The sequence below is a fragment of the Bidens hawaiensis genome, unplaced genomic scaffold, assembly GCF_021521415.1.
Source record: "Bidens hawaiensis isolate Kalapana, Puna unplaced genomic scaffold, B.hawaiensis_p1.1 tig00064488_1, whole genome shotgun sequence".
Classification (NCBI taxonomy): domain Eukaryota; kingdom Viridiplantae; phylum Streptophyta; class Magnoliopsida; order Asterales; family Asteraceae; genus Bidens; species Bidens hawaiensis.
In genome coordinates, this window is record NW_027501500.1 from 21,048 (window position 1) to 46,392 (window position 25,345).

The 25,345-nt window shown below is 35.5% G+C and overlaps 1 protein-coding gene, 1 long non-coding RNA gene and 1 pseudogene across 2 annotated transcripts; 1 reads left to right on the top strand and 2 right to left on the bottom strand.

Annotated features, from left to right (window-relative positions):
- Positions 1–1,911: 1,911 nt before the first annotated feature.
- On the top strand, positions 1,912–8,397 carry LOC143604234 (U-box domain-containing protein 51-like). Its single transcript, XM_077080776.1, has 8 exons — positions 1,912–2,156; positions 2,706–2,812; positions 2,897–3,018; positions 3,106–3,308; positions 3,403–3,469; positions 4,068–4,329; positions 4,588–4,689; positions 7,248–8,397. The coding sequence occupies exons 1-8, from the start codon at positions 2,009–2,011 to the stop codon at positions 8,307–8,309; spliced, it is 2,073 nt and encodes a 690-aa protein (XP_076936891.1). The 5' UTR covers positions 1,912–2,008; the 3' UTR covers positions 8,310–8,397.
- Positions 8,398–12,359: 3,962 nt separating this feature from the next.
- LOC143604235 (hypothetical protein At1g04090 pseudogene) lies at positions 12,360–14,074 on the bottom strand (annotated as a pseudogene).
- A 3,315-nt stretch (positions 14,075–17,389) lies between these two features.
- LOC143604237 (uncharacterized) lies at positions 17,390–19,689 on the bottom strand. Its single transcript, XR_013148250.1, has 3 exons — positions 19,645–19,689; positions 17,709–17,778; positions 17,390–17,623 (listed from the first exon to the last, which is right to left on the bottom strand). It is a non-coding gene; the product is annotated as an uncharacterized LOC143604237 (long non-coding RNA).
- Positions 19,690–25,345: the final 5,656 nt, after the last annotated feature.

Consider the following 25,345-nt stretch of genomic DNA (forward strand, 5'->3'; position numbering starts at 1 on the left):
TCATGTATATTTGAAAAGTTACTGTTCACCTCATATAATTTTTTAATATTTTTTTAAAGTACTTGTGAGTGAGAGAAAGAGAAAAGTTAATGATAAAGGTATAAAACAAGTATTATTTAATTAAAATAAAGAGAGAAAATATAGTGAGTTTTAGTGTAATTTTTGGTTTAAGGATAGGGGGTTGGATGAGGATGCTCTAATACACCAAATAATGGTAGACCTAATAAATAATAACTATTTTTCTTCAATTTCTTTTCCTTTTTTTTTTTTAATAATAATCAGATGAAAAACAAGTGTTGGCTAATAGTAGGAGGCTTGGGTTTTCTAGTGGAGACTCAAGTTTGAATCCCACTTGTGTCACTTTTGAGTGGATATTAACAATTAAGGATTTGAGCCACGCCTTGTGCAAAGGTTGTCAGTTCGAACCTTAAGCTCACCCGGGTTTTCATCCCACCATGTGTTACGCCAGAGAGCTTTGCTCTTGTGGTGGCACAACGGCTGTCAAGTGGCAGTCGGCAGTATGGTTTCTCGAAGGAACGCCCAAGCCAAACTCTGAAGCCAGCGTGGGCCCAGTTAAGACAACATAGTCTAGCTAAAGTGGGGCATCGAGACTCTCTAAATTTAGAGATTGCGGTAGCCTAAACACAAGAAAGTTCGTGTTAAAAAAAAAAACAAAACAACCAAAAATGGCTGTAAAGCCTCGTTTTGTCCAAGCCCATATAACTTATTTGAAAGGCCCGCTAAAAGAAACAGATTCAAAGCAGTTGGGCCCAACAACTTGTATCGGTACATGTGTAAAATTAGTCACATCTCACTTATTTAAGAAGAAGAAAACAGAAAGACTCATTTTCTTTTCCATTCATTTTCTCTACTCTCCTTATCTTCTTTCCATTTCTTTTCAATTTGTAAGGATGGAATTTAGCCCCAAACTTCCCTCCCTCTGTCTTCTATTGCTTAAACTTTCTTTTCATTCATTTCTCTTCTATTCTTTCATTATGTAAACTCAGGAATAGAGCATAAAAGCATTCATAACCCATTCATAATGCCCTTCCACAATTTTAAAACAATCTTCTAAAAACACATTTGTAAGGCCCTGATCCGGTGTCCTACATTGGGTGTTGGAATTACTCAAACACAGTTTTAAATATCAGAGTGAATTAAAATTTTTTACAGAATCATAAAACATTAACAAATATATTATAAATCATCAAATCTTGTCTTAATAGAAGATTTTAAATAAAATGATTTATCAAGTTTGTAAAAATACATCTTGGATGGCATTCGAGATTCAACACATTTCCGTTTTAACTAAATCTTTTGATGTTACCGAGTTAGCCTATTTGGCACAAAACAGTTAACAGACCCTTATAAATATTTATCTACTCTATTGATGACAATTCATGGAGATAAAGTAAGAGAATACGCCACTTTGATGTTAGGAGTAAGCAGAGCAGTTGATGGGTCGACCCATGCGCGTATTAAAAAGATTTTCGGTGTTGATTGTGGAGGGGCATTACTGTCTGTTCCTTTTGTATAGTTTGTCATTGGCCCCTTCTATAGGTCATTGTGTATCTTTTTCCTTTTATGGTCTCTATATATAGGCACCATTGTATCGTTTCCTAATCGAGTTTGTTATATAGCATAAAACCAAGTGATCATGGGAGGTGTAAAAACAACAAATCATCATAATGCTTTATAAATAAACAAGATTAATGAATTAGATATTTGTAGGGTTATCTTTAAACAAAAACAAGCAACATTACCCCTCAAAAGGTGGAGGTCTCTAGTGGAAGGGAATTTTTGCAGGGATGCAATCGGAAGACGAAACAAGAAATGGAAATTTCGAAAAAAAAAAAAACAAAAAAAAATGTCAAAAAGAAAAAAACCCACCACTTACATGTTCAAAGAGGTGGCAATTTATCCGATCAAACAAGTTTTTGCGACGAATGCATATAAAGATTTGTGGGAATTTCATCTTTTTTTGGCGGGTATGAAATTATAATAAAAAATGAACAATAAAACAGTAGCAGTTGCAATCGACCGAGATAAAGGAAGCCAAGGCGCATTAAAATGGACTGTTGATAATCTTGTTCGTAAGGGCCAGACCGTGTATTTGATTCATGTTAGGATCAAACAATCATTTTCTTTCTCACAAAGTAATATATATCTCTCTCTAGACATATACATACAAAATGCATGCATACATACATACATATATATATATAGGTTAATCCTTCATCATTTGGGTTTCTTTCATTTAGGATGGACCATTTGTTAAACTCTCTGTTCCAATGATTAATTTTTGGTGTCATTTTATTGTTTTTTGTTATGATTAGGTTTATTTTTATTGATGTTTGCTGTTATCTTTTGTTCGTATTTGCTTCGATTATGAGACGTCATAAGTATTTGATTTATATTTTGTTGTTAGTATTAGATTTTTTCTTTTGCTGTTATAAGTATTTGCTGGTATTTGCTATTATTAGTTTGTTCTTATTTGATTCTTTTGTTGTATTTTTTAGGTTTTTTTCTTTGTTATTGTAAATCATTGTTTATGTAGACTGGTATGCTAGTTGGTATTGTTTTTACGTTCTCATTTGTTTATAAATTGGTATTATTTCCTACATTCTCATGTTAAGATTAAAATGTACATGAACCTTCTTCATAATAATTAATATGTAACCGTTCTGGTTTCAAATGTTGTGCAGAACCGACTAGGAGTTCTGATTTTAGTGAAGATTCATTTTTTATAGACACCGATGCACAACTCAGAGAGTTGTTCCTCCCCTTCAGATGTTTTTGTACTAGAAAAGAAGTTAGTCTCGCCCGCTTGCATCTTAATCTCAACCAAATGTCACACTCTATACATTATAAACCTTTTCATTTTTTGCTTAAACAGATACGATCACAGGACATGTTGCTAGAAGATACCGATGTTGTCAAAGGACTAGTCGACTTTGTTACACGCTCTATAGTAGAAGTTTTGATAATCGGAACACCCTCGAAAGGTGGTCTTCTCAAGTACGTGCACCCATGAATCATATGATTTTAAGTTTTTAAGTTTTAACAACTATGACTATTATTAACCCAAAAACTAAACACCATCAGGAGATTCAAAACAAGAGATGTTCCCGGGACAATATTAAAAGCCGTACCCAATTTCTGTACGGTTTATGTCATTTCTAAAGGAAAGATTTCGGCCACAAAAGCTGCATCACGTCTACCGCCATACGAGTCTCCACTTCGTACCCTGGGGCCACCTGAACCGAGCAGCATGCCATCCAAAGCTTTGTCCGAGAAAACACTACCAAGTACCAAACTTGTTTATATAGTTTTACGCTTTCGTTTTAAGTTATAGTTTTTAGTTACATAATAATGTTTTTCTTTAAATTTCTTGTCCATCAGTGATGCCCATGCCCAGGATGTCTATAGACTCATCTTTCCCAAGGCGTTCTACCGACTCGTCTTTCAAGTATGTGATTATGACAACTAAACATTTCATGGCATATAGGGCTGTTAACGAACCGATCCGAACGAGACCTTGTTCATGTTGTCCGTTAAGCATTTGTCGAACAAATTAGCAAACAGGTTCACAAACAAAATCCGAATGGAATTTCTTGTTCATGTTTGTTTTTGTTCGTTTGTTAATTTTATAAACGAACAGACGAACACAAATAATCTGATAAATAAAAGTTAAGATAATAAACTAATAAAAACATAAAAATAGAAAGTTTAAATATTAGGATACCAAACTAAATATTAATGAACATAAAGAAGCATAAACGAATGTAAATGAATGAACGAACGGCACATTACCAAATGTTCTGAACACAATTGGATGAATGCGACCTCTGCTCATGATTAACCAAATGGAATTTCTTGTTCATGTTCGTTCATTTATAAAACGAATGAACGTAAACGAACTCCCCGACGAACGCCTCACAAAAAGTTCGCTGAAGGCTGAACATTCGGTTCGTTTACAACCCTTTTTTGATGCATATATTTTTAGAAAGATTAATGGACCTTTTTGAATCGTTTTCTTTTTAGCTAATTATACATGATTGAAACAGGTCGCCTTTCACTAGTAGGAGAGGCCCAAACGGTAAATCTTACGGAGAACTACTCCCGCCGGAGTCCGACATATCTTTTGTGAGCTCGGGTCGAATGAGTGTAGACAACGTATTACCTCCATTTGAAAGTGAACTATCGCCCGTACGCTCACGAATGAGTTTCTTGGAACTCGATAACCAAGGTCTTGACTCATATCAGGGCCGAAGATCGGTTGATGTCACGTTTTCCACATTCGACAGTCCTCCTAGATCATCAAACGCGGTACTGATTCATTCTTCGGTTGATGTCACGTTTTCCACACTCGGTTATATATATAGGATATATAACCGAGTTACTGTTAGACATTAGAAATACACACGAGATGCAACCGAGTTATGGTTCATCTATAGAAAAACGAGTTATGTGTAATAGGGTTTTTGAGTTATATATCCTCCATATAATATTAAGAGTTATTCAATATTAATTATTGTGTGTTTATGTTTTGGTGAGTTATATCGATTCGTCCTACTGGGGTTTCAGGAAGATGTTGAGGCGGAAATGAGAAGGCTAAAGCTTGAACTCTCAAGAACCATGGAAATGTACAGTACAGCATGTAGAGAAGCCCTAACCGCAAGGCAAAAGGTAACTAACTAACCAACTAACTAAATTTCTGTTAGTGTGACTTTTTTTTACTAATTAACTAACTAACTAATTAACTAACTTTCTGTTAGTGTGACTTTTTACTAATTAACTAACTAATCAACTAACTAACAAACTTTCTGTTAGGCTGAGGGGTGTGGGGCGCTAACCTGGGCGCGAGAGCCCCTCCGCTCGCGCCCCCAGGCGCTAACCCCACACCACCGGGGCGCGAACCAGGGCGCGAACGGGGCGCGGGCGCGAGCGCGAGCCCCCAGGCAGGCGTGAGTGTGGTCGCGGGAGAAGAGAGAGAAAGAGCCGTTGAGCTCGCCCAAAAGAGCCGTTGGAGCTCCGAATTTTTTAAAAAAAAAACCTTAAAATCTCTATATAATACCCCAAATTACTCCCATTTCAACCATATCAAAACACAATTTCACCTTACAAACTCTTATATAATATCCCAAACTCCTATATAATACCCAAAAATGTCTGGAAATTGGTACCCAAACCTAGATTCAGATTATATTGACGACGATTTATGGTCGTCACCAGACCAACCGATGTTTTATTCGGGGCCGCAAGAAACATCCGGCTTTCAACCATCCAACATACAACCGTCTCCTAACTTTGTTGTTCCAGAGACACAAGAATCACAAGGTGATGCTACGGGAGCAAGAAGACGCGTCCACCGGAAAAAACAACTTGCAACGGACGGGCCGGGACCGGCTTCGACTCCGAGGACGAAACGGAAAACCACTCCGTGGTCATCGGATGAGAAGGAAGCCTTGTGTCGGGCTTGGATAGTCATTTCTGAGGATCGGCGTTGCGGTAATTGTTTTAACGTTTTTAAAAATGATTTTTAATAAAAAAGTTAACTGGAAATCTAATTTAATTATTCATTTTGCAGCCGACTACCAAAAAAGCAAGGTTTTTTGGACAAAGGTTAGGGAGACGTTCTATACGCTCGTTGGGAGTACAGAGCGAAACGCCGATATGATTTCGGGTCGGTGGTCCGAAATCAGAAAATTTGTCGGCTTGTTTACTAATCTTTTCAACAGGAACGCCGGTCGTATGAGACCAAGTGGCAGTGATGATTTGGCGGTTTACAATTTCACTGTCGAAGAGTGGATGCAGGAGTGTTTGCGGAGGTATGGGATGGTGAAGACGTGGGACGATTTAAAGTTGTGGGAAAGGTTGAAAAGGTGTTCCAAGTGGGTTGAGCTGGTGGCGCCGGACCTTGATGCGGAAGTAGGGCCGAAACGGACTAAAACTAGTTCGTCTGGAGCGTATAGCACTTCCGCCGGGTCGGATTGCCGCGTTGGATTCGACCTAAACATTGCGGGGGAGGAAACGTCTTCACCGCCGAGGAGGCGGCCATTGGGAAGGGACGCCAAGGGGAAAAAACCGGCTGAGGGGGGAGCCGTAAACATCGTCGATCTTGTTGAATCCCTCAATAAATTCAACAAAACCATGGAGGTGGTCTCTAATGACAAAAAGGAAAAAAGTCGAATGAGAGATTTGGACTTCCTTACAAGAGACTTCAGTAACCTAAATCCGGTCGATCAAATGCTGATGGAAAAGCAAAAGGAACGTATCCGAAAGAGGTTGATCGAAGAAGACCAAGCCGAATAATAAGAATAATGTTTTTTTAGTACTTTAATTTTTATTTTATTTTTAGATATTAATGTGTTTTTTTTAATATGTGTTTTTTTTAATAATTTATGAGTTTTTTTAATAATACGTTTTTTGAATATATTTATAAAAAAATAAAAAAAAAATCCGCTGGAGTCCCTGCTGGAGCCCCTCCACACCAGGGCCAGGGGCTCCAACGGGGGCTCCAACACCCCCCTTATCCAGTTTCTCTCTCTGCCACACGTCACAATATTATTGGCTGTAGCCTCCACTCGCGCCCCCATTAGAGCCCCCCACACCCCTCAGCCTTAGTGTGACTTTTTTTTGACTAATTAACTAACCAACTAACTTTCTGTTAGTGTGACTTTTTTTTTACTAACTAACTTTCTTTCTGTTAGCGTGACTTTTTTTGACTAATTAACTAACCAACTAACTAACTAACTAACTTTCTGTTAGTGTGACTTTTTTTGACTAATTAACTAACCAACTAACTAACTTTCTGTTAGTGTGACTTTTTTAACTAACTAACTAACTAACTAACTTTCTGTTAGTGTGACTTTTTTTGACTAATTAACTAACCAACCAACTAACTAACTAAGTTTCTGTTAGTGTGAAACTAACTAACTTTCAGTTAGTGTGACTTTTTTTTTACTAATTTACTAACCAACTAACTAACTAACTTTCTGTTAGTGTGACTTTTTTTAACTAACTAACTAACTTTCTGTTAGTGTGACTTTTATTTACTAATTAACTAACTAACTAACTAACTTTCTGTTAGTGTGACTTTTTTTACCAATTAACTAACTAACTAACTTTCTGTTAGTGTGACTTTTTTTGACTAATTAACTAACCAACTAACTAACTAACTAACTTTCTATTAGTGTGACTTTTTTTTAACTAACTAACTAACTAACTAACTTATTCATGTCCAGGCTATGGAACTACAAAAATGGAAACTAGCAGAAGAACATAAGGTAGAAGATTTGCGTGTAACCGAAGAATCTGAAAATGAAAACACAAAATCAACCGAGGCCCAAAGAAAAGCCGACGCCGAGACGTCGTTCTCGCTATACGATTCCCGGTACAGACGATACACAATTGAAGAAATCGAAGAAGCAACCGAATACTTCTCAACCGAGCGCAGAATTGGTGAAGGCGGTTACGGCCCTGTTTACAAATGCCATTTAGACCACACGCAGGTTGCGGTTAAAGTCCTTCGGCCCGATGCAGCCGAAGGGAAAGCACAGTTTCAACAAGAAGTTGAAGTTTTATGCTGCATACGACATCCTCACATGGTTCTGCTTTTAGGAGCGTGTCCCGAATACGGGTGTTTAGTATACGAGTACATGCGAAACGGAAGCTTAGAAGATTGTCTGTTTAGGAAAAACAAAGTCCCGCCACTTTCGTGGCAGCATCGGTTCAGAATCGCAGCTGAAATATGTAGTGGTCTTCTTTTTCTCCATCAAACCAAGCCCGACCCGATTGTGCACCGTGACCTCAAACCGGCTAACATTTTGCTTGACCGGAACTTTGTTAGTAAAATATCTGACGTCGGGTTAGCGAGACTGTTGCCACCCTCGGTTCAAGACTCAGTGACTCAGTCCTTAATGACGTCGGCAGCCGGGACGTTTTGTTATATAGATCCCGAGTACCAGCAGACGGGAATGTTGGGTGTGAAATCCGATGTTTATTCGTTAGGAGTTATGTTTTTGCAGTTGATTACGGCTAAACCGCCAATGGGTTTGACTCACATTGTTGACCAGGCTATAAAGGATGGGACTTTTGCTGAGTTGTTGGACCCGGGGGTGCCTGATTGGCCCGTGGACGAGGCGCTGAGCATTTCTAAGTTGTCGCTTCTTTGTACTGAGTTGAGACTGAAAGACCGGCCCGATCTCGGGAAAGAAGTCATGCCTGAACTTGAGAGATTGAGATCACTTGCTGATGAATGTATGCAGTATTCTGTGTTTGCTTCATCTCCTTCATCGGTCAGCTAAAGTCAACTGTCTTGAGCAAGTTGGCATATTCTGTATTTGTGGCATTAGATTTGTTAAAATCTGTATATTTTTAGCCCAAAATTGTAGTGCAAATCAGGATAATTTAATGCACATTTTGATATTGAAAGTAGTAGAAAGGCATTTAGTTGATTATATTGTATGCATCTTAAAGATGAGTAAAATCTTGCCAAATCTTTTGAATTTGATCTTGTAGGTGTACAAGCAACTTATCTAGCTTGCCTTTTAATTTATCCTTATGATTGTGTGTTAATTCAGGCCCTATTTGTAGTGCGCGCATATAATGTATATATGTGTAGGCTCTTGGATGGGCAAAAGTGAAATTGCACTAATTTTGACGTTATTTTACTAATTTCGTGAAAATAGCGTTAAAAGTGGCGGAAAGTTAATCAGGCATCATGTGGTGGCGTTGATAGCCGAAAGATAGGGTACATGCACCAATCGGCTGGGTCCTGATGGTTGAGTATTATGTGCCTTATGTCTAAGGCTTGATGCAAAATCACTATCGAGCCAAGGGTCTCACTGGAAGCAGTCCCTCTATTTCTATGGACTAGAGGTAAGGCTGTCTATATCTTACCCTCCTCAGACCCTACCATAGCTTTGCTATTGGTGGGATATACTGAGTACGACGACGACGACGATGATGATAATGATGATGGTGATTGTGTGTCATTCATGTAAATTCTTGAGTATTTTTTTTATCATGTATAATTTCTTTGGTTAGCGTGCCTATAAACATGTTGAAGGTTGTCATTAGACTACGTGTAGTGTAGGGATTACATTGGGGGTGATTTTTAACATGTGACGCTACGTCAGCAAAGGGGATAATTTTCATTTTAGGGTGTAGAATAATAATAAAATAGTATTATTTTCAAACCAAAATACCCGGGGGTCGGGGCCGTGTTCTCGACAATGTTGGGGGGGGGGGGATTTCTCCAAAATCGTCCCACTACACTTAGTCTTAGAGGCATGGGTGGGAACTATACAAACATACCTATGATGCAATCATTGATTTATGGAACCCTAAATGTTTGGTAAGATACAATATACAAAAATTTTCTTAGCGTGTTTCATTAATATCTACGTAGTTATGTCAAAATCCTATCACTCATGTAATCACATGTTTATTTTTAGAGCATCTTCAATGCATCCCCTTTTAAATGTGTCACGTCAGCTACCTGACGTGACATGACACGTTTGAAAGGAGACGCTAAAAATTTTTATTCGTATAAGATACATGTAATGTATAGGTAGATAACCAAAAATTTGTATATCTCATTGCTAAATGCATTATATTTGCCACGCCAACATGGTGTGGGCTAGGTCATTATTAATTCATTATCCCGTGTAGGCAAGATAAACCACTTTGTTTTATAAAGTGGTTTAAAATTATATACATAAGATAAAAAGCAAATGACGGTGTCACAAATTGCCTTTTCAGATTGCTTTAAAGAAATAATTCCGGGCAATTGTTATGTTTGGAAGGTTGGTCCGGTGGTTTCTTGAAACTTTTGAATGCTTTGGCTTGTTTTCTGTTGGTTGCGCAGGTCCAAATCCGGTTTGTTGTTTTGTTTCACTTTTTTGCTTTTTGCAACCATTTCTTTGACGTGTTAGATGGTTTTTGCTTTTTGCATGTTTTTTTTTTTGAAATGTTGGAATTTAAATATCAACGGTTCGAAGCAGATCAAGGAGTCAACTCTCGGCTGCAACATTCTAGTTTTACTGTTTGTTTTATTTTATTTTCTTATGAAAATATGAACTTTTTTTAGCTACGGTACCGAAACAAATTTTAAACAACTGAATTTTTGTCGACTCGCCGCTGTAACGACCGGTTTTTTTGGGTTTAGTGTCGGGACCGTAACATGCTTAATCGCACCTGACCAAACTCCCAGATTTATTATTTGGGTTTCGTGTCGGGGCATTCATTGTTGCGTCGCCGCAATGCGGCGGGTAATTACCTAGTATAGATAAAGATTCAAATGTCGGTGCCACAATTTTGTTTTTCTTAAATATTATATTAGTTTAGTTATGATGTATATTCAAATCATTTTGATAGCTAAACAAATATGTTTGTCTGGCTTGATGTATTTTCAGTATGCTTGTTTAGCTGCAGGCAAGTTCGCCTTGGTTCGAATCTCATATTAAGCAGTTACTTTTTTTCTTACTTTTTCTCATTTGATTATTTAATATTTTCCATGGTGGGTTGTGGAGCACATAGGCTATGTTCGGCAAGGAGCTTTTAGGGGCTTCAAGCTTTTAAGAAAAAACTCATACTCAATTAAAAGCTTTGTTTGGTTGAAGGGGCTTGAAGCTTTTAGGTCACGAGAAAAAGCTTAAAGCTTAAAGCTCCAACTAATAGCGTTTAGAAAGAGCTACAAGTTTTTAGTATTTTAATTACTTAAATAACCTTTCAAAATAAGTATATTTAATATTATTGTTTTTTAATTATGCCCATTTTGGTCATTTTATGCATTTTATTAAAAGTTCTAGTTACTCTGCCAAACACCTAAATATATCTAAAAGCTACAGCTTCCAGCTACAACTACCAGCTTCCAGCCACCAATTACCAGCTTTCAGCTACCAGCCACCAACTAGTTTTGCCAAACATACCCATAACCTTTTTTGTATATGATTTTTTTATTATTCTTTGTTTTAAATAATTCCATTTGAAGAGTTTATTATTTGCATTTATTTTCAGAACCACAACAAATATATTCGATATCGGCCGAATTCACGACGACTCACCACCCCAATGCCCGAATTTCACGATCAAGTAAACATCATTTTAAATATGTTATTTGTGTCATAAGCTATATCGTAACCAAGTTCGTATTATTTTGATCATAAGTTATACGTGTGTCGATACAATTTTGAACGTTTACATTTTTTCCCTTCACTGATTTAGGGCCGGTGTTGTAACAAACTTAACCGATACCGACCGAATTCACATTGCTACACCACAGCGGATTGTTTACCTAGTTTAATTATTAATATCAAAAAGTTTTTACATCACAATCATACTTTAACTTTAGACAAATGTAGTACATATAATATAGAGAAAGGAATATATTTTTCCCGAAAATGGCATATTATTAACAACATGCGTGTACGTTTTTGAGAAAATCATTTTCTTAAATGCCGTATATAACTATGTTATAAATATGAATATATGCTTTTGAGTTAGTCTTAATTCTTAACATCTTACACATAATATCCTAGAAAAAATTAATATGAAAAAAAAGGAGATCATGACAAGATAACATCGAATTATTTAATTAACAACATAGCAATATGTCACGACACTATCACATGCCTTGATTTTTTGATTTAACCATTTTCTCCTTTATTATCCTTTTATTTATTTTATCAGTTATCACTGTTTTATTTTTTATTAGACATGCTTTTATTATAGTATTTTAATATATTAATCTTTTTTTCTCACTTTAACGCGTTCAATCATCGATATAGACACATCACCTGGCCTATGTAGTTCGTACTAATCAACTTCTCAACACTATACATTAATTTGTAGTAGTAGCCACATTAGTATTCTACACGTTTCCGAAGAGATTGTTTACTTCTACGATTCTTATAATATCATAAGTTACATAAATTAACTATTCATGGCGCGTTATACACGATTAAGTAATCTATAGGCTCAATCTCTTTGCATAACAATTTCTTAGGATTGAAAACGAAACGAGTCTTACATTCATCTTAAACTAGTTCTTTAATTCTTTTAGATACCCTATACTAACACATTTTATCATATCATGGTCACATTTTTATAATACCTCGGGTAATATTACCGTAAATTAATAATATATAACCTTTTCAACAATATATTTTCTAAGATTTTTTGTAGTGAATACCAGAATATGAAAACAGTGCATGCTTTTACAAATAATCTTCATTGAAAAGGAAAAGAAATACATTCTAATCTCATAATCAAATAACGGTAAGCAGTACATTCATTTCAATGGAAAAGAAGTATTATTTGGAGCGTACTAACATCACAAGTTATAATTATAATATACGAATAGTATTGTTCATCGTTCATCCCCGTCCCAGTATTGTTTCACTTTGGGTCCGGTTGGTCCATCCTCTTCATAAACTTCATTTGGTAGAATCTCCAACAAGCTCTCGATAGCGGAATCTAGAATCCCCAATGCGCTTTTCAATTTCTGAAGCTCGACTCCAATGTCATACGTTATTTTTGGACCCCATTTTCTCATATAGTTTAACCATGGTGGCTCAATTATAGAACTAATATATTCAGCCGCCATGATTGAGTATGCGAATCTTACATCTATAAACATGTCACTTTTTGCCGTATCATTTCTTATCCCAACCACATCTGTTCCTTGGAACACAACTCCAGGGACATGATAGGTTGCATGACCATGCAACGAGGAGTACCCTGTAAAATTGTTTGTTCCATTCTGGAACTCAAGAGACGTGGTATCTATCCACGTTCCTCCACTATGTTGTGAAAAATAAACGTGATATAAAACACCGTTAAAGTTGCTGACTCTCATAGTCATATGTTCCCAGTCGCCTATATGTTCACCTATCTCCCCTAGAGGAACATCAATGAGACCTACTTTGGCTCTTGCAGGTCCATTATATGGGTAGAAAACCCATATGACTATATCACTAAATGTTGCACCTAGCATAGGTTTAACATGGATATATACCTCACAACTTTGTAGGTCTCCTTTCTTGACTCTCTCCCTTTGTGTCTCACCACTTGGAAGGTCAAGCCAGTACGTGCCATCATCCGAACCACCTTGAGGTAGGTTTGAGCCCGTGGGCTCAACAGGAACAGGGTTAGACTCGTCGTCAACATTATACAATAAGGCCCCATTGCTAAAATACCATGTTGTTGAAGATGGAAGGTAGGTTTCACTAGGGTGAAAATAAAGTCTTGGAGAGTATTCTTGAACCAAGGCCTTGACTTGAGCCAAATTAGGCATGGATGATGTTAACATATTAAAGTTATTATTTTTAAGACAAGATAAGTTAGAATAACTATTGCTTTCATCTTGAACTACAAATGTACCCACACAAACCCCTTGGGCTTGTGCACCTCTAGTTTTCGGCCTCTAGCTATAAACTCTAACACCATCATCCGCACCCCATAATAAAACATCGGTTTCACATTCGTCGGTCAAGTCAGCACGAACACCCCGAATGTTATCAAGTGGAGGCTTTTCTGACGAAGAAGTGACCACATAACCCACCGGATAATATCCATCCAGTGGTATTGGCAACCAAATGTAGCAAGAATCATCAATAGTTAAAACTCGAGTATAATCTACCGGACTAGCTAGGTTTCCACCAGAAACATCTTTTCCAACAAGAACCCAACCGAAAAGCAGGGTTGCATTAGATTGACAGTAACATCCTAGCATTGAAAACCCATCTGGCATTGGATTTGGCTTAAAGAAAGTTGCACCACTAGAACTAGACCATATTTTGGTGAAAGATGTTATTTGACGAACTTGGAGTCCTCCTAGATCAATGGTTCCATTTGCAAAACCATCACCTAAGAATAATATTAATAATTAAGAAAAAAAGTTCATTTATTAGCAAATTTCATTGGAATAATTATAAGTTAGCTATAAAGAATGAAAGATATAATAAAGATAACCTGTTGGTGGAGAAGCAAGCTTGAAGTTTGTATCAACGGGGAAACGTTCGATTTCTTCAATATTGGTAGTGAAGCAACAGCTAAAATTCCCCATAGCTTTGTTGAGCTAGATTATTAGATATGCTTGCAATTACACTCATATATATAGATAGATATACATACGTATAGGTATTAGCTATCTGTTGTGTATAGAAGAATAAAAGCACTTTGGTAATTTGGCTGGTTTTGAGAAATATCTATGTGTGTGTGTGTGTTTTTTTTTTTTTTTATTTAGTTCACTAACTTTAGAAGATATGTGCAAAACGTCATTGGTATATTTGGGTACTCAACCTAATAAACATGATGTGAGATATAATTTGGGGAATCTAGCTTTTAGTGGAACCAAATTCTTATTTGGGTATTGAATTTGAGTTTTGGTTAGGCAAGCATATTCGTGTCCAACGTAAAATAAAGACCTCATTATATATGACTAATGACTAAACCGGTATTTTCACAGAGAACGGTGAACCAAGAATCTTGAATTCCAGTACGGGTGTATTGTGATATGCAAAACGAATAACGCCGTTAGCCTCGCTACAGAAAGAGGCTTCCTGGAAGTCTGTAACTACCATCCGACGTGAGAATCGGTATGGTAAGCTGTAGGTAATAAGGTGTGAGGTCATATTCTTTTAAAGTTTGATGAAATCTTCTATTAATAACTCAGGTATGGAATGTTTATTAGGTCACATGCCATGGAAATATATGGTTTGTCCCTTTTGCGATTATTCCTACACAGATCTGGTACTAATGGTGGTCCCAGGGATACTTCCATCTAGGTGGCATTCTAGGATTGTCGATCTGCTTCAGGGTGTGCACATGTGGGTTTGTTTCCTTTTGGCGTTTTCCATTTTGACAAGTTTGGCTTTGTGCCCGAACTGACCCAGATCCAGGACTATATGTATAGAGCTTTTAATCTTTTTAAATAATAGAGTTAAGAGCTCATTTTCCATCCTTGTGAGTGAAATTACCATCCACTAGTTGAGTCTTGTCATTTGATTTCATCATATTAGCTCTGTTAGTTTATTATGTTAACTTAAAGAGCATTTTAGTCATTATAATTTAGATGCATTTGCGCGCCAATAATTTCTAGACCGAGAATTTTTCTCCCGTCTTTTAATGACAGAGATGAATTCTTTTTAACTATGGAAATTTTTACAAAAGATGTTTAGTTTGTAGTAGTTATATACAACTTTTCTTCTTAGTAATTAATGTCAAATAAAAATCGAAAGTACAAATCCAATTTTTCTAAGGGTAATTGGTAACGATAAAATTCAAAAAAAGAACTAGTCTTTTTACTTTGCTTTAACCCTCAAAAAATAGTTGAGTTACCGTTGAGTCCGAGTGACAGTGATTTTATAGTGGGAGATTCACCAATAGTGATATGAAGTTTCACATCAATGTAGTCAACGAATAAAAGCTTCCTTAAAAAAATAAATAAATAAGCAAATATCTAAAGGTAAAACCTTAAAAGTTGTTATCACTTGCAATCTTTAATGAAATTTAAATCCCGAAATCAGTTGAACGTTTTGTTTTCAAGAGGGTTGAATTAGTGATGTTTGGTTTGTGTTTTTGTTGTTTCAATAACCTTTTGCTCCTAAATATATGGTAAATTATTGAGGTTTTTTTTTTCTTTTTTTTTTTTCAAAATAGACCGGTAGAAAAGTATTGACCAAAATTGATAATTTGAAAACTATGTAACAAATAGTTTTTTTTTCTTTTTTTCTCTTTCTATTTGCAAAATTGTGTTTTCTCACTTCTAATATTAGTGGATAAAAATAATTTCTATTATATTTTTTGATTTAAGTAAGATATAAAAAATATATATTGAAAAGTAATAAAATTCATATTTTTGTGTAAAAGTAAGTTAAGGTACGAGTTTTATATTATTATATTCTGGTTTTATTATTGACTTCTTTGTTATACTGTTGTTTTTTTTACTCCATGCTGTTTTTTTTAAAATATATATGAGAAAAAACACTTAAAACTAGAACCACGAATTGGAAAGTTTTCTTTGCTTTTATTTTTTTTTTCTTAAATCTCATTTTCGTCCTTATATTTTAATCATTTGTTCATTAATTTAAAAGAAAAAAACACTGAGTACGTATTTATTTTATTGCAACCTTTACAAGTGCAATGCCATATCGGCATCAATAGCGAAGCGAACTGCATCTGACCCATAGGTACCGCAATTAGTATTAAGTCCAGTTCAAATTTCTAGGCTCCTTAATATATAAAAATAGCTTGAAGAAAACCATAAAAGAGCTAAGAGGGCGTTTGGGTGAGCTTTTCAAACTTGCTTATTTAATTTTTGAAAAGCAAAAACAATTTTGTAAAGCTTCATTTTAAAGCTTCTAAAGGGGCTTTGCCAAACATCTTTTGCTTTTTAAAAATCAAATAAGAAAATAAATAAAATTTAAAAGTTCAAATTTCTAGGCTCCTTAATATATAAAAATAGCTTGAAGAAAACCATAAAAGAGCTAAGGGGGTGTTTGGGTGAGCTTTTCAAACTTGCTTATTTAATTTTTGAAAAGCAAAAACATTTTTGTAAAGCTTCATTTTAAAGCTTCTAAAGGGGCTTTACCAAACATCTTTTGCTTTTTAAAAATCAAATAAGAAAATAAATAAAATTTAAAAGCTCACCAAACCCCCCCCCCCCCCCAAAAAAAAAAAAAACAATGAAGATAACAAAAACCCAAAATATAATAATATAAAGCCTTTTCTTTAATCAGTTTTGTTAATAATAAACAGTTTTGAGAACAATACTTGAATTTAACACGTTTTTGGTGTAAACTACTAAATTGTCATTTACGTAAAAAGTAAACAGCAGTTTGCTTGTCGAACATGAGCATAGCTTCAACATTACAGCAACAATTATACCCAGTAAAAATCTCATTTATAGCAAAACTACAAGTAAAATGAACTTGCTTTTTGCACTATGACTCCTCAAATCTAGCAATAGGTAGAATAAAACACTCAAAAATACTGCCTTTATAAGAAAACGAGAGGAAAAAAACATGCTAAAACTAACATCTTTCTTGTTGAAAACTAACTTCAAAAATGATCCAAAAGGTTGTAAACGGTCTAAATCGAGCAAATAACAATGGGTGCGCCCGTTTAAGGCTATATGGGATAGGGGAAGTTAAATAGACAAGATTTCGAAAAAGATAAACCGCGCCTTACCAATACCCTAAACTGCAGTTTACAGGCTTAAAAGTTAAAACTAGTGTTGATTGCAGAACTGGTGTATTGAAACCTGGACCCTTAAACTAAAGGTATTATCAGCGCTTTATTTTGATTTAGCTTTATTCAGACGAATATGGAGAATGATTAATTGTTTGATGTGCAGAAAACTCCCATTAGACATTTGTGTCCATAACTCATAATACATGATAGACATGGACAAATCAGTTGACCAAAATTTTAAGACATCACAAACATTATCATGCTGCATCATCATCTGGTGCCAAGTGTGAGATTGGGGCACTTGTAATTTGAAGAAAATCCAGTGTCTTCACATATGAAACTTGAAAGACAAACGAGCAGGTCGAGTTTTATTTAGCATCATTAAGTTTTTGCAGCCTTGCTTTGAGTGTATCAAGTTGTTCTGGCACAGAAACAAACACAAAAACGATTCGATGTCAGCGACAATATTAAACATTTGCATATGCTTACAAAAGAGAAGAATTTACTCTTTTCCGATGCAGTTGCCTGTTGAATACTTGTTCGGAAGAATACGTTGCCATTTTTATGATAAACATTCTGTAGTCAAGAAACACAGTCAATTTTCTGTACTGGAGAAATGATATTACTGTGAGAAATGTGAGAAATGAATATGGACCACTAGTTTTATTTTATGTTTTAAATGCTTAAAGATAAATAAGGAAAGTATTAATGCATGCTCTTTCTTCAATTAATATAACTAATAAATATAATAATTATCTATTCAATTAATATAACTAATCAAATTATTATAATTGGAAAATAATAAGAATTCATTTATTTTTATAACTTATTTTCTCTTTTGAATTTTTATCCTACACAAGTAAAATTTATTCATACATTAAAATTTCTTTCTATCCAAAACCAATTTCTTCTAACTCAATAGATTAATATCCATCAACACGTAGTTACATTGTGATGAATAGTACAGAAACTATCTCACTCATGTTCTAATAAATATCAACAAAAAAGTACACAACCTACACAAAAACATATAACTTACACTTGTTCTAATAATAAGAAAATATAAAACCTACACACGAAAAACATATAACCGACACACAAAATTCAGCATCAATAAACTACACACGCACACGAAAATGTATAACCTACACATGAAAAATATAATATATAACCTACACTCAATCCTACACAAATACAATTTATTCATAAATTAAAATTTTTTTTCTATCCAAAATCAATTTCTTCCAACTCAATATATCAATATCAATCAACACGTAGGTACATTGTGATGAATAATACAAAAAACTATCTTACACATTAGCATTAAATGTCAATAAAAAATATACAACCTAAACAAAAACATATAACATACACTTGTTCTAAGAATAAGAAAACATATTACCTACGTGTAGGATATGTGTATCCATAATTAGAGAGTGATTTATTATGGTTATATTAGTTGTATTAATTGAAGAGAGAGAATGCATTTATATTTTTTTCATTTATTTTTAAACATTTAAAACCTAAAATAAAACTAGTGGTCCATATTCATTTCTCACATTTCTCACAGTAATTTCATTTCTCTCCTGAACTTAAGCCTATATATATATATATATATAATGATATGAAAAAAGAAAACACTGGATATGGCTATATGAAACAAGGTTAAATTTGGTGAATGATGAAAACAAATGGTTCATTAAAACTTTTGGTTTCAACATGAGGTATTGGCCTAGGGGTGCAAACGAGCCAGGCCGAGCTCAGCTCATGAGTCATTTTTGCAAGCTTGGGCTCGGCTCGGCTCAGCTCTTTTATTAGTTATTAATGACTTTATATACATTTTTAATTATTTTATATATTTTGAAAAAACCTTAAACGAGCTATGCTCGGCTCTTTTATTAGTTATTAATTAATTTATATACATTTTTAATTATTTTATATATTTTGAAAAAACCTTAAATGAGCCTATGCTCGGCTTGGCTCGGATCGAGCTCGTGTGGAGTACCTTAAATGAGCCTAAGCTCGACTAAAGCTCGTGTGCAGTACCTTAAACTAGCCAAAGCTCGGCTCGAGCTCGGCATTGCAATGCGAAACTAAAAATAGAAGTCAAAGAGTTAAAACTTAAAAATACACCACGCTCGTTAACACTCGACGAACCTAAACGAACTTCCCATACAAGGCTCGAGCTTAGGCTCGACAACAAAACAAACTTTATTTTCGGCTTGAGCTTGAAAACGCTCGGCCGTTTCAAGCTTTTCATCGATCCGATCTCGAGTAGCTCGGCTCGTTTACACCCCTACCTCTGCCCTAGATAGACTTTCTTTCTAGGTCAAATAACATGCACTCAATGTTCAAATTTGGTAAGAATCCATTTAAATTATGTAATTAAGTAATAATGAAAAAAACATATGAGAGATTATAAATTAAATGTGAAATTGGTACCCGAGAGGAAGAGAGAGCCGAGAGTTCAGCTATTGAAACCTCGTGGTTCACAAACCAAATCATCATCATTAAAAACTGCTTAATTAACAACAAAAGTTTTAAACATAGAGGATAATAAGAATTGATTCAGCAGAATCCATCATATCACTAGCAGCAGCCATTGAAGAAGAAGAAGAAGTGGACAAATGCTTGGGATTCCTCTGACTTCTTCTTCACCATCATCTGCCGTCTTATTCTTCTTTATCATCGTTAAACCTACCTTCCACCGTCCCTAGCCCATAATCAAACTTCAAATCGTAGTTTATTCGACAAACCTTTCCTTGTCTTCAGTTTTCCTCTCACTTCCAGACAGTTTTATTCTGTTTCACGCCGCGATAACAATAGTTCAGGTGAGTTCCGGCTACCTTGGTAAGTACAATTTCCTTCTTCAATCGTTGTATATTCGTTTTTGGCTCCGATCTTGGTGTTGATGGTGATGTTCATTTTTCCATCAAAGTTTAGTGACTGTTGGGTTCGATGGCGGAAGGCTCTATCTAGACGATTTTGGTGAACTCAAGCAGCAATTGTAACTGTCGTTGAAGGAGACAACATTCTGCCACTGAATATTTGTCTTATATGTGAAAATGTTACTTTGAGGGGATTTGGTGTACATATTTGTTTTTTACAAAAACAGACATTGGATCGGTTGGGTTTGCATTTCGGTTACTTCAGTTTGGTTGTCGGTTATTTCGGTTACGTGTCGATTATTTCAGTTACTTAAATTGCAAAAAATGACCATAGTTGACGTCTTGAGTCTTTCTTTGTTTGCATAAAACTAGTGAGTAAATGTTAGAAGAAGTGGCTTCAAGATTTACATGTGCAATTTTTGAAAATGCTCAAGAAAGAGGATCTAGGAATATGGTATTTTCTAAATCTGTTGATTTCCTGCCTTATAACTTTGTTTTTCAAATAATATAATGTAATTATGTTTAGCTATTATAGGCCGCGGCTGAGATTAAATGTGAGCCATGGGTGAGGATATATGTTAAAAGCATCTTCATGTATACGATGGTGTAGACTAATCCTGCTTTTACCGTCAATGGCAAAAGAAGTGGACAAATGCTTGATCCCGATTAGACGTTTTGAAAGTCAAGCCAACATATGCTTAAGCATATCAAATCACCGTCTTGAGCATTGGCAACCATCATGGAGCGGTATTGGGCCATTTTAAAAAGGTATCAATTTGTTTCATCTCAAAACGGGTCATTTTTAATAGGCATTGATTTGGTCCGGGCCTACACCTACACGGGCATGTTCTTAGCAGTGCGTGATAGCATCTTTATGAAGAATTCCTTTACTTATCATTGTCTTCCTAATTACCCAACTCTAGCATTTGATGACGTAGCTAATTTTTTAGGTATGCATGTTTCGCTGGTGTAATATTATGGTTTTTAGTTTGTTTTAATACTTCACTACATTATTAATACAAGAATGTACGTTAAGGATGATGAAGCGTACTGATTCCCTGCACAGAGCAGTACGGTCATTATGTAATCGGTCGATGGTTAATGCAGTTGCAATGAGATGGGAGATTAGAGAATTAAAAACAAAATTATAACTCATTTGCCAAAATGGTTTTGCCTAATAACCCATGGATAGATAGGATGAATGAAAAGAAAGATTAGGCCAAGAATGAATGTGAGACTGTCACATTATCCTTATTATTTTATTTTATTAGTACAGTTAGATAAAAAAAAACTAAAGTAACTCGTGTGACACGCGGGCTAAAAGTTAGTGTGTGTGTATATATATATATATATATATATATATATATATATATATATTGATAGACAAATCAACTTCAAAATCATAAAGTCGGAAGAGTAAAGAATAATTATAGTGTCGTAAATGGTCCTTTGATGTGGTTTTGTTTTTGTTTTTTATTTTTATATAACAAACACTCATAATCTTGTAAGGGTACCGACAAAGTTCTTCCTTTCATAACTCGAACTCATGACCTCCCATAGAAGAAATCTTTTAGGGAAAGTGTAATATACGGAATTTTGGAGTGATCAAATAGAAAAAAAAAAAAAAAAAACTTAATAAATGATGAGTAACTGAAAATTTGTTAATCTGAACATATATTTTTCATATAATAGTAGTAATAATAAATTTTAATTTGTGCATATTGTCAATAGCTAGTATTTGAACGTAATGTGATATTTGATTTATGAATAAAAAAAAAAATATATATATGTATGAATATTTATCCAAATCCTTGGAACCAAGCTTAATCCTATTTTTGCTAGATGTATATATTTTGAATGACCCTTATCCCTTCCAACTTATTTACGTAAGCTACAACTAACAACCTACAAATTCTTTGGAATGAATCTCTTGTTGATCAAGTTTCCTTTTGTCAATTTAAATTCTCTCAAATCCTCAACTCTTAAAACATAACCATTCTAGGGCTTCCATGCGACGTCACTGCTCGCCATCCTTCTCCGGTTCCGTTGCGTTGCCGCCAAAGCTTCATCTCGGTTATGTGTTTTCTGGCCACCCATCCCAAACCTCTGTTTATCTCTACCGCATTCTCCACCATCACCTTCTGTTGTAATTAAGTGACGAAGAGAGTCGACAGAAGAGCTATGCAGACCGACATCGTCGAGCTTTGGAATTTAATGTCGGTGATCGGGTATTCTTGCGAGTTTCACCTTGTAGAGGCGTTCAACGTTTTGGAATCAAGGGAAAACATAGCCCAAGATTCATCGGACCTTTTGAAATTCTTGAAAGAGTTGGCGAAGTCTCTTATCGTTTGGCTTTACCACCTCAGTTATCTCATGTGCATAGGGTTTTTCACGTATCTCTTCTTAGGGGGTATAATTATCATCCGTTACATGTTGTTACCTATCCTCTCCATCAGATTCGCGAGGATTTATCTGTTGAAGAAGAACCTGAAGCTATTCTTGATCGTCAAGAACGCATTATGCGAAAGAAAACTATTCCATTCGTTAAGATTCTTTGGAAGAACCATTCTGAACGAGAAGCTACATGGGAAATGGAGGATACAATTCGTTCCCAATATCCGTATTTATTTCCGTTTTAGCACTTGGTGATTTCAGTTTGGATGGTTTTGATTTCATATGAATTCTGTTTTATATGTCCTAATATTGGTTTCCAAGACTTTGCAATTGTCATGTCTGAATTTATGAAAGTTTAGGTTTGTTTCGTTTCCGTGATATCCGAAAGTATGTGTCACCGTCTTACAATTTCGAGGACGAAATGTTTTTTTTAGGATGGAAGAGTTGTAATACCCGTAAATTTTAGTTTTACAAAATATGATATAATAAAAATAATAATGGGAATAATAATAATAATAATAATAATAATAATAATAATAATTTAAAATTGAAACCTAGATGATTTCAAACTCATGATTGAGCATATGTTTATTATTTTATATTCCAATCATCATCTAGATCAACTTGTTTCAAATTCAAACGTGCTGGAAAATTTGGATTAACTCCGAAGCCTCGTTACTTCACAAACGACCTCCGTTATAAATTGCAACAAACTCCATCGCACCCATCTATCATCTACTCTCATCACACCTATCTCCACCTCCCTCATTGTGACTCTACGCTGTTGTTGTTACAAGTGGCTGACGCCGACTCCATTGCCGACGAACCGTCACGAAACCACAACCACCAGTCCACCACCGTCTATCAGTTGTTACCGGAGGTAACCATCATCATCACGTGAGTTTGCCGCCCCCGCTTGTCACGCCACTACGGACGCTGCGTGTTGTCACTACTGCTACAGCCATCTACTGCCGCCGCACATCGAGCGCTACCGCCATCGCTGCTGCAACCTCCGCCACCACTGTCTTATTCCTAGGAATTTTTATCGCTCATCCGTCGAGGTTCTCATAATTGTTGAAGACAAGCCAATTTGTTTGCTTTTGCTTAATCATTAAGGTACGGATTCTGGTTTCTGTCACTCATAGTATAAATTTTATTTTGTTACTTTGTAGTACGGTTTCTGTTTTGTTCACTTTTAGTATTGACTCTATTCCGTTACTTTGTGGTACGGATTTTCGTTACGCGTCGGTTATATTTTGAGTTCAGTTATTTTATATAATATATTTTAGTTATACGACTTTAGTTCAGTACTCTGTTACCCGAGCATTTCTGACTTGTCGTTGGGGCGTCAACGACATGGCACTTATCGTGACAGTGCGTAATCAAAGTTCACGGCGTCTCTGAAAGTACTCATGTAGTACCTTGGCCACTTAGAGGCGTATAGATCGATCTTAGCTCCGACTCCTGACTCCTGACTCCTGACATGGCACTTATCGTGACAGTGCGTAATCAAAGTTCACGGCGTCTCTGAAAGTACTCATGTAGTACCTTGGCCACTTAGAGGCGTATAGATCGATCTTAGCTCCGACTCCTGACTCCTGACTCCTGACTTCTGTTTGAGATGGAACAATGTGTGCACGCCACCCACACCGTCTCCTTGGTGCATGGACTAGCTAGCTGTGTACCCCTCTGTTTAGGCTCTGGGTGCTTCCGTGTTACACGACCTATTTATTTTAACATCGTCGTCGTGTATTTTAGTAATTATATTTTGTTTCGCTATATTTCTGGTCCGTTTCGATATGTGTATATGCATTTGGTTAAAGTTGAGTATATTCAGATTACGTCCCGATCGTGTATCGGATTATGTTTCGCATCTAATTATAGTTTCGGTCTAAAACGTGGTTTTATATCCGCAATAGTTTCAGTTTATTTCAGTATATGTTTTGTCATATGTATGCCTTTACCTATACTATTGTTCTTTCCGTTACTGGGCAAATTTTTGGCTCAACCGTATTTTCTTGTTTTGTTTTTCTTATTTTGTTTTCAGGTAATACGGGACTCGGGGAAATTAGTGATGAGATATAATAATGAAGTTCAAGCTTTTTAAAGGCTATTCATTTTCGGTTACTTGAGTAAATATAATTTGACTTAGGCTTATTCGAATTTTGTTATGATGTCTGTAATAGTGACACGTAAGCCTGCTCTGGGTTGGGGTGTTACAGTTATGGTATCAGAGCTAAGGCTCTTTCCTGTAGAAAACTTAAACCTTAAAATCAGACTTGTGAGATAATGGGTAGACGTTGGGTTAGGATTAATATTTCATATCAATCTTCGTGCCGATCATTTTGTGATTTTCGGTCTATTTTTAGAGTCCTTCTAGGCACCTACGTCAATCTCTGACTTTCCGGATTTCATTTAGTTGAATAAATTGTTCATGCTTACACTATATAAATATGGAAATGACTTTTGAAGACAACGTTTGACACAACTAAAAGGATCACGACTTTGACATAGCCCTCTATGCTCGATTCAGACTTTGCTACCATGCACGCCTCTAGACGTTTTCCGAAATAATTATACATTTGAATAAACATCATTTCTTAATTAGCCTGTCGTCACGTCATTTTTTTTTTTGTTATAAGCTAAGTCGTGTCTTTAAGGTGCATAATGGAAGGACAGTTAGGACCCAATCGTAAGGTAAATTGACGACTATGGTCGCGAACGTAATCGTGAATTTACAGGTACGTATGTGTGCTACTAAAAAAAAAATCCACTATGCATATTAAGGTTTCTTTAATATTCAGATATGACATCGTAAGTTTTCACTATTCCATACTATTGTTATGTGTCTTTTGTTATTT

Excerpts from the sequence above, each read along its gene's own strand:
- LOC143604234 (XM_077080776.1), top strand. The coding sequence starts at position 2,009 with ATGAACAATAAAACAGTAGCAGTTGCAATCGACCGAGATAAAGGAAGC. Across the intron at positions 3,470-4,067 it reads TCTACCGACTCGTCTTTCAA|GTCGCCTTTCACTAGTAGGA; the intron begins GTATGTGATTAT and ends TGATTGAAACAG. Across the intron at positions 4,330-4,587 it reads CTCCTAGATCATCAAACGCG|GAAGATGTTGAGGCGGAAAT; the intron begins GTACTGATTCAT and ends CTGGGGTTTCAG.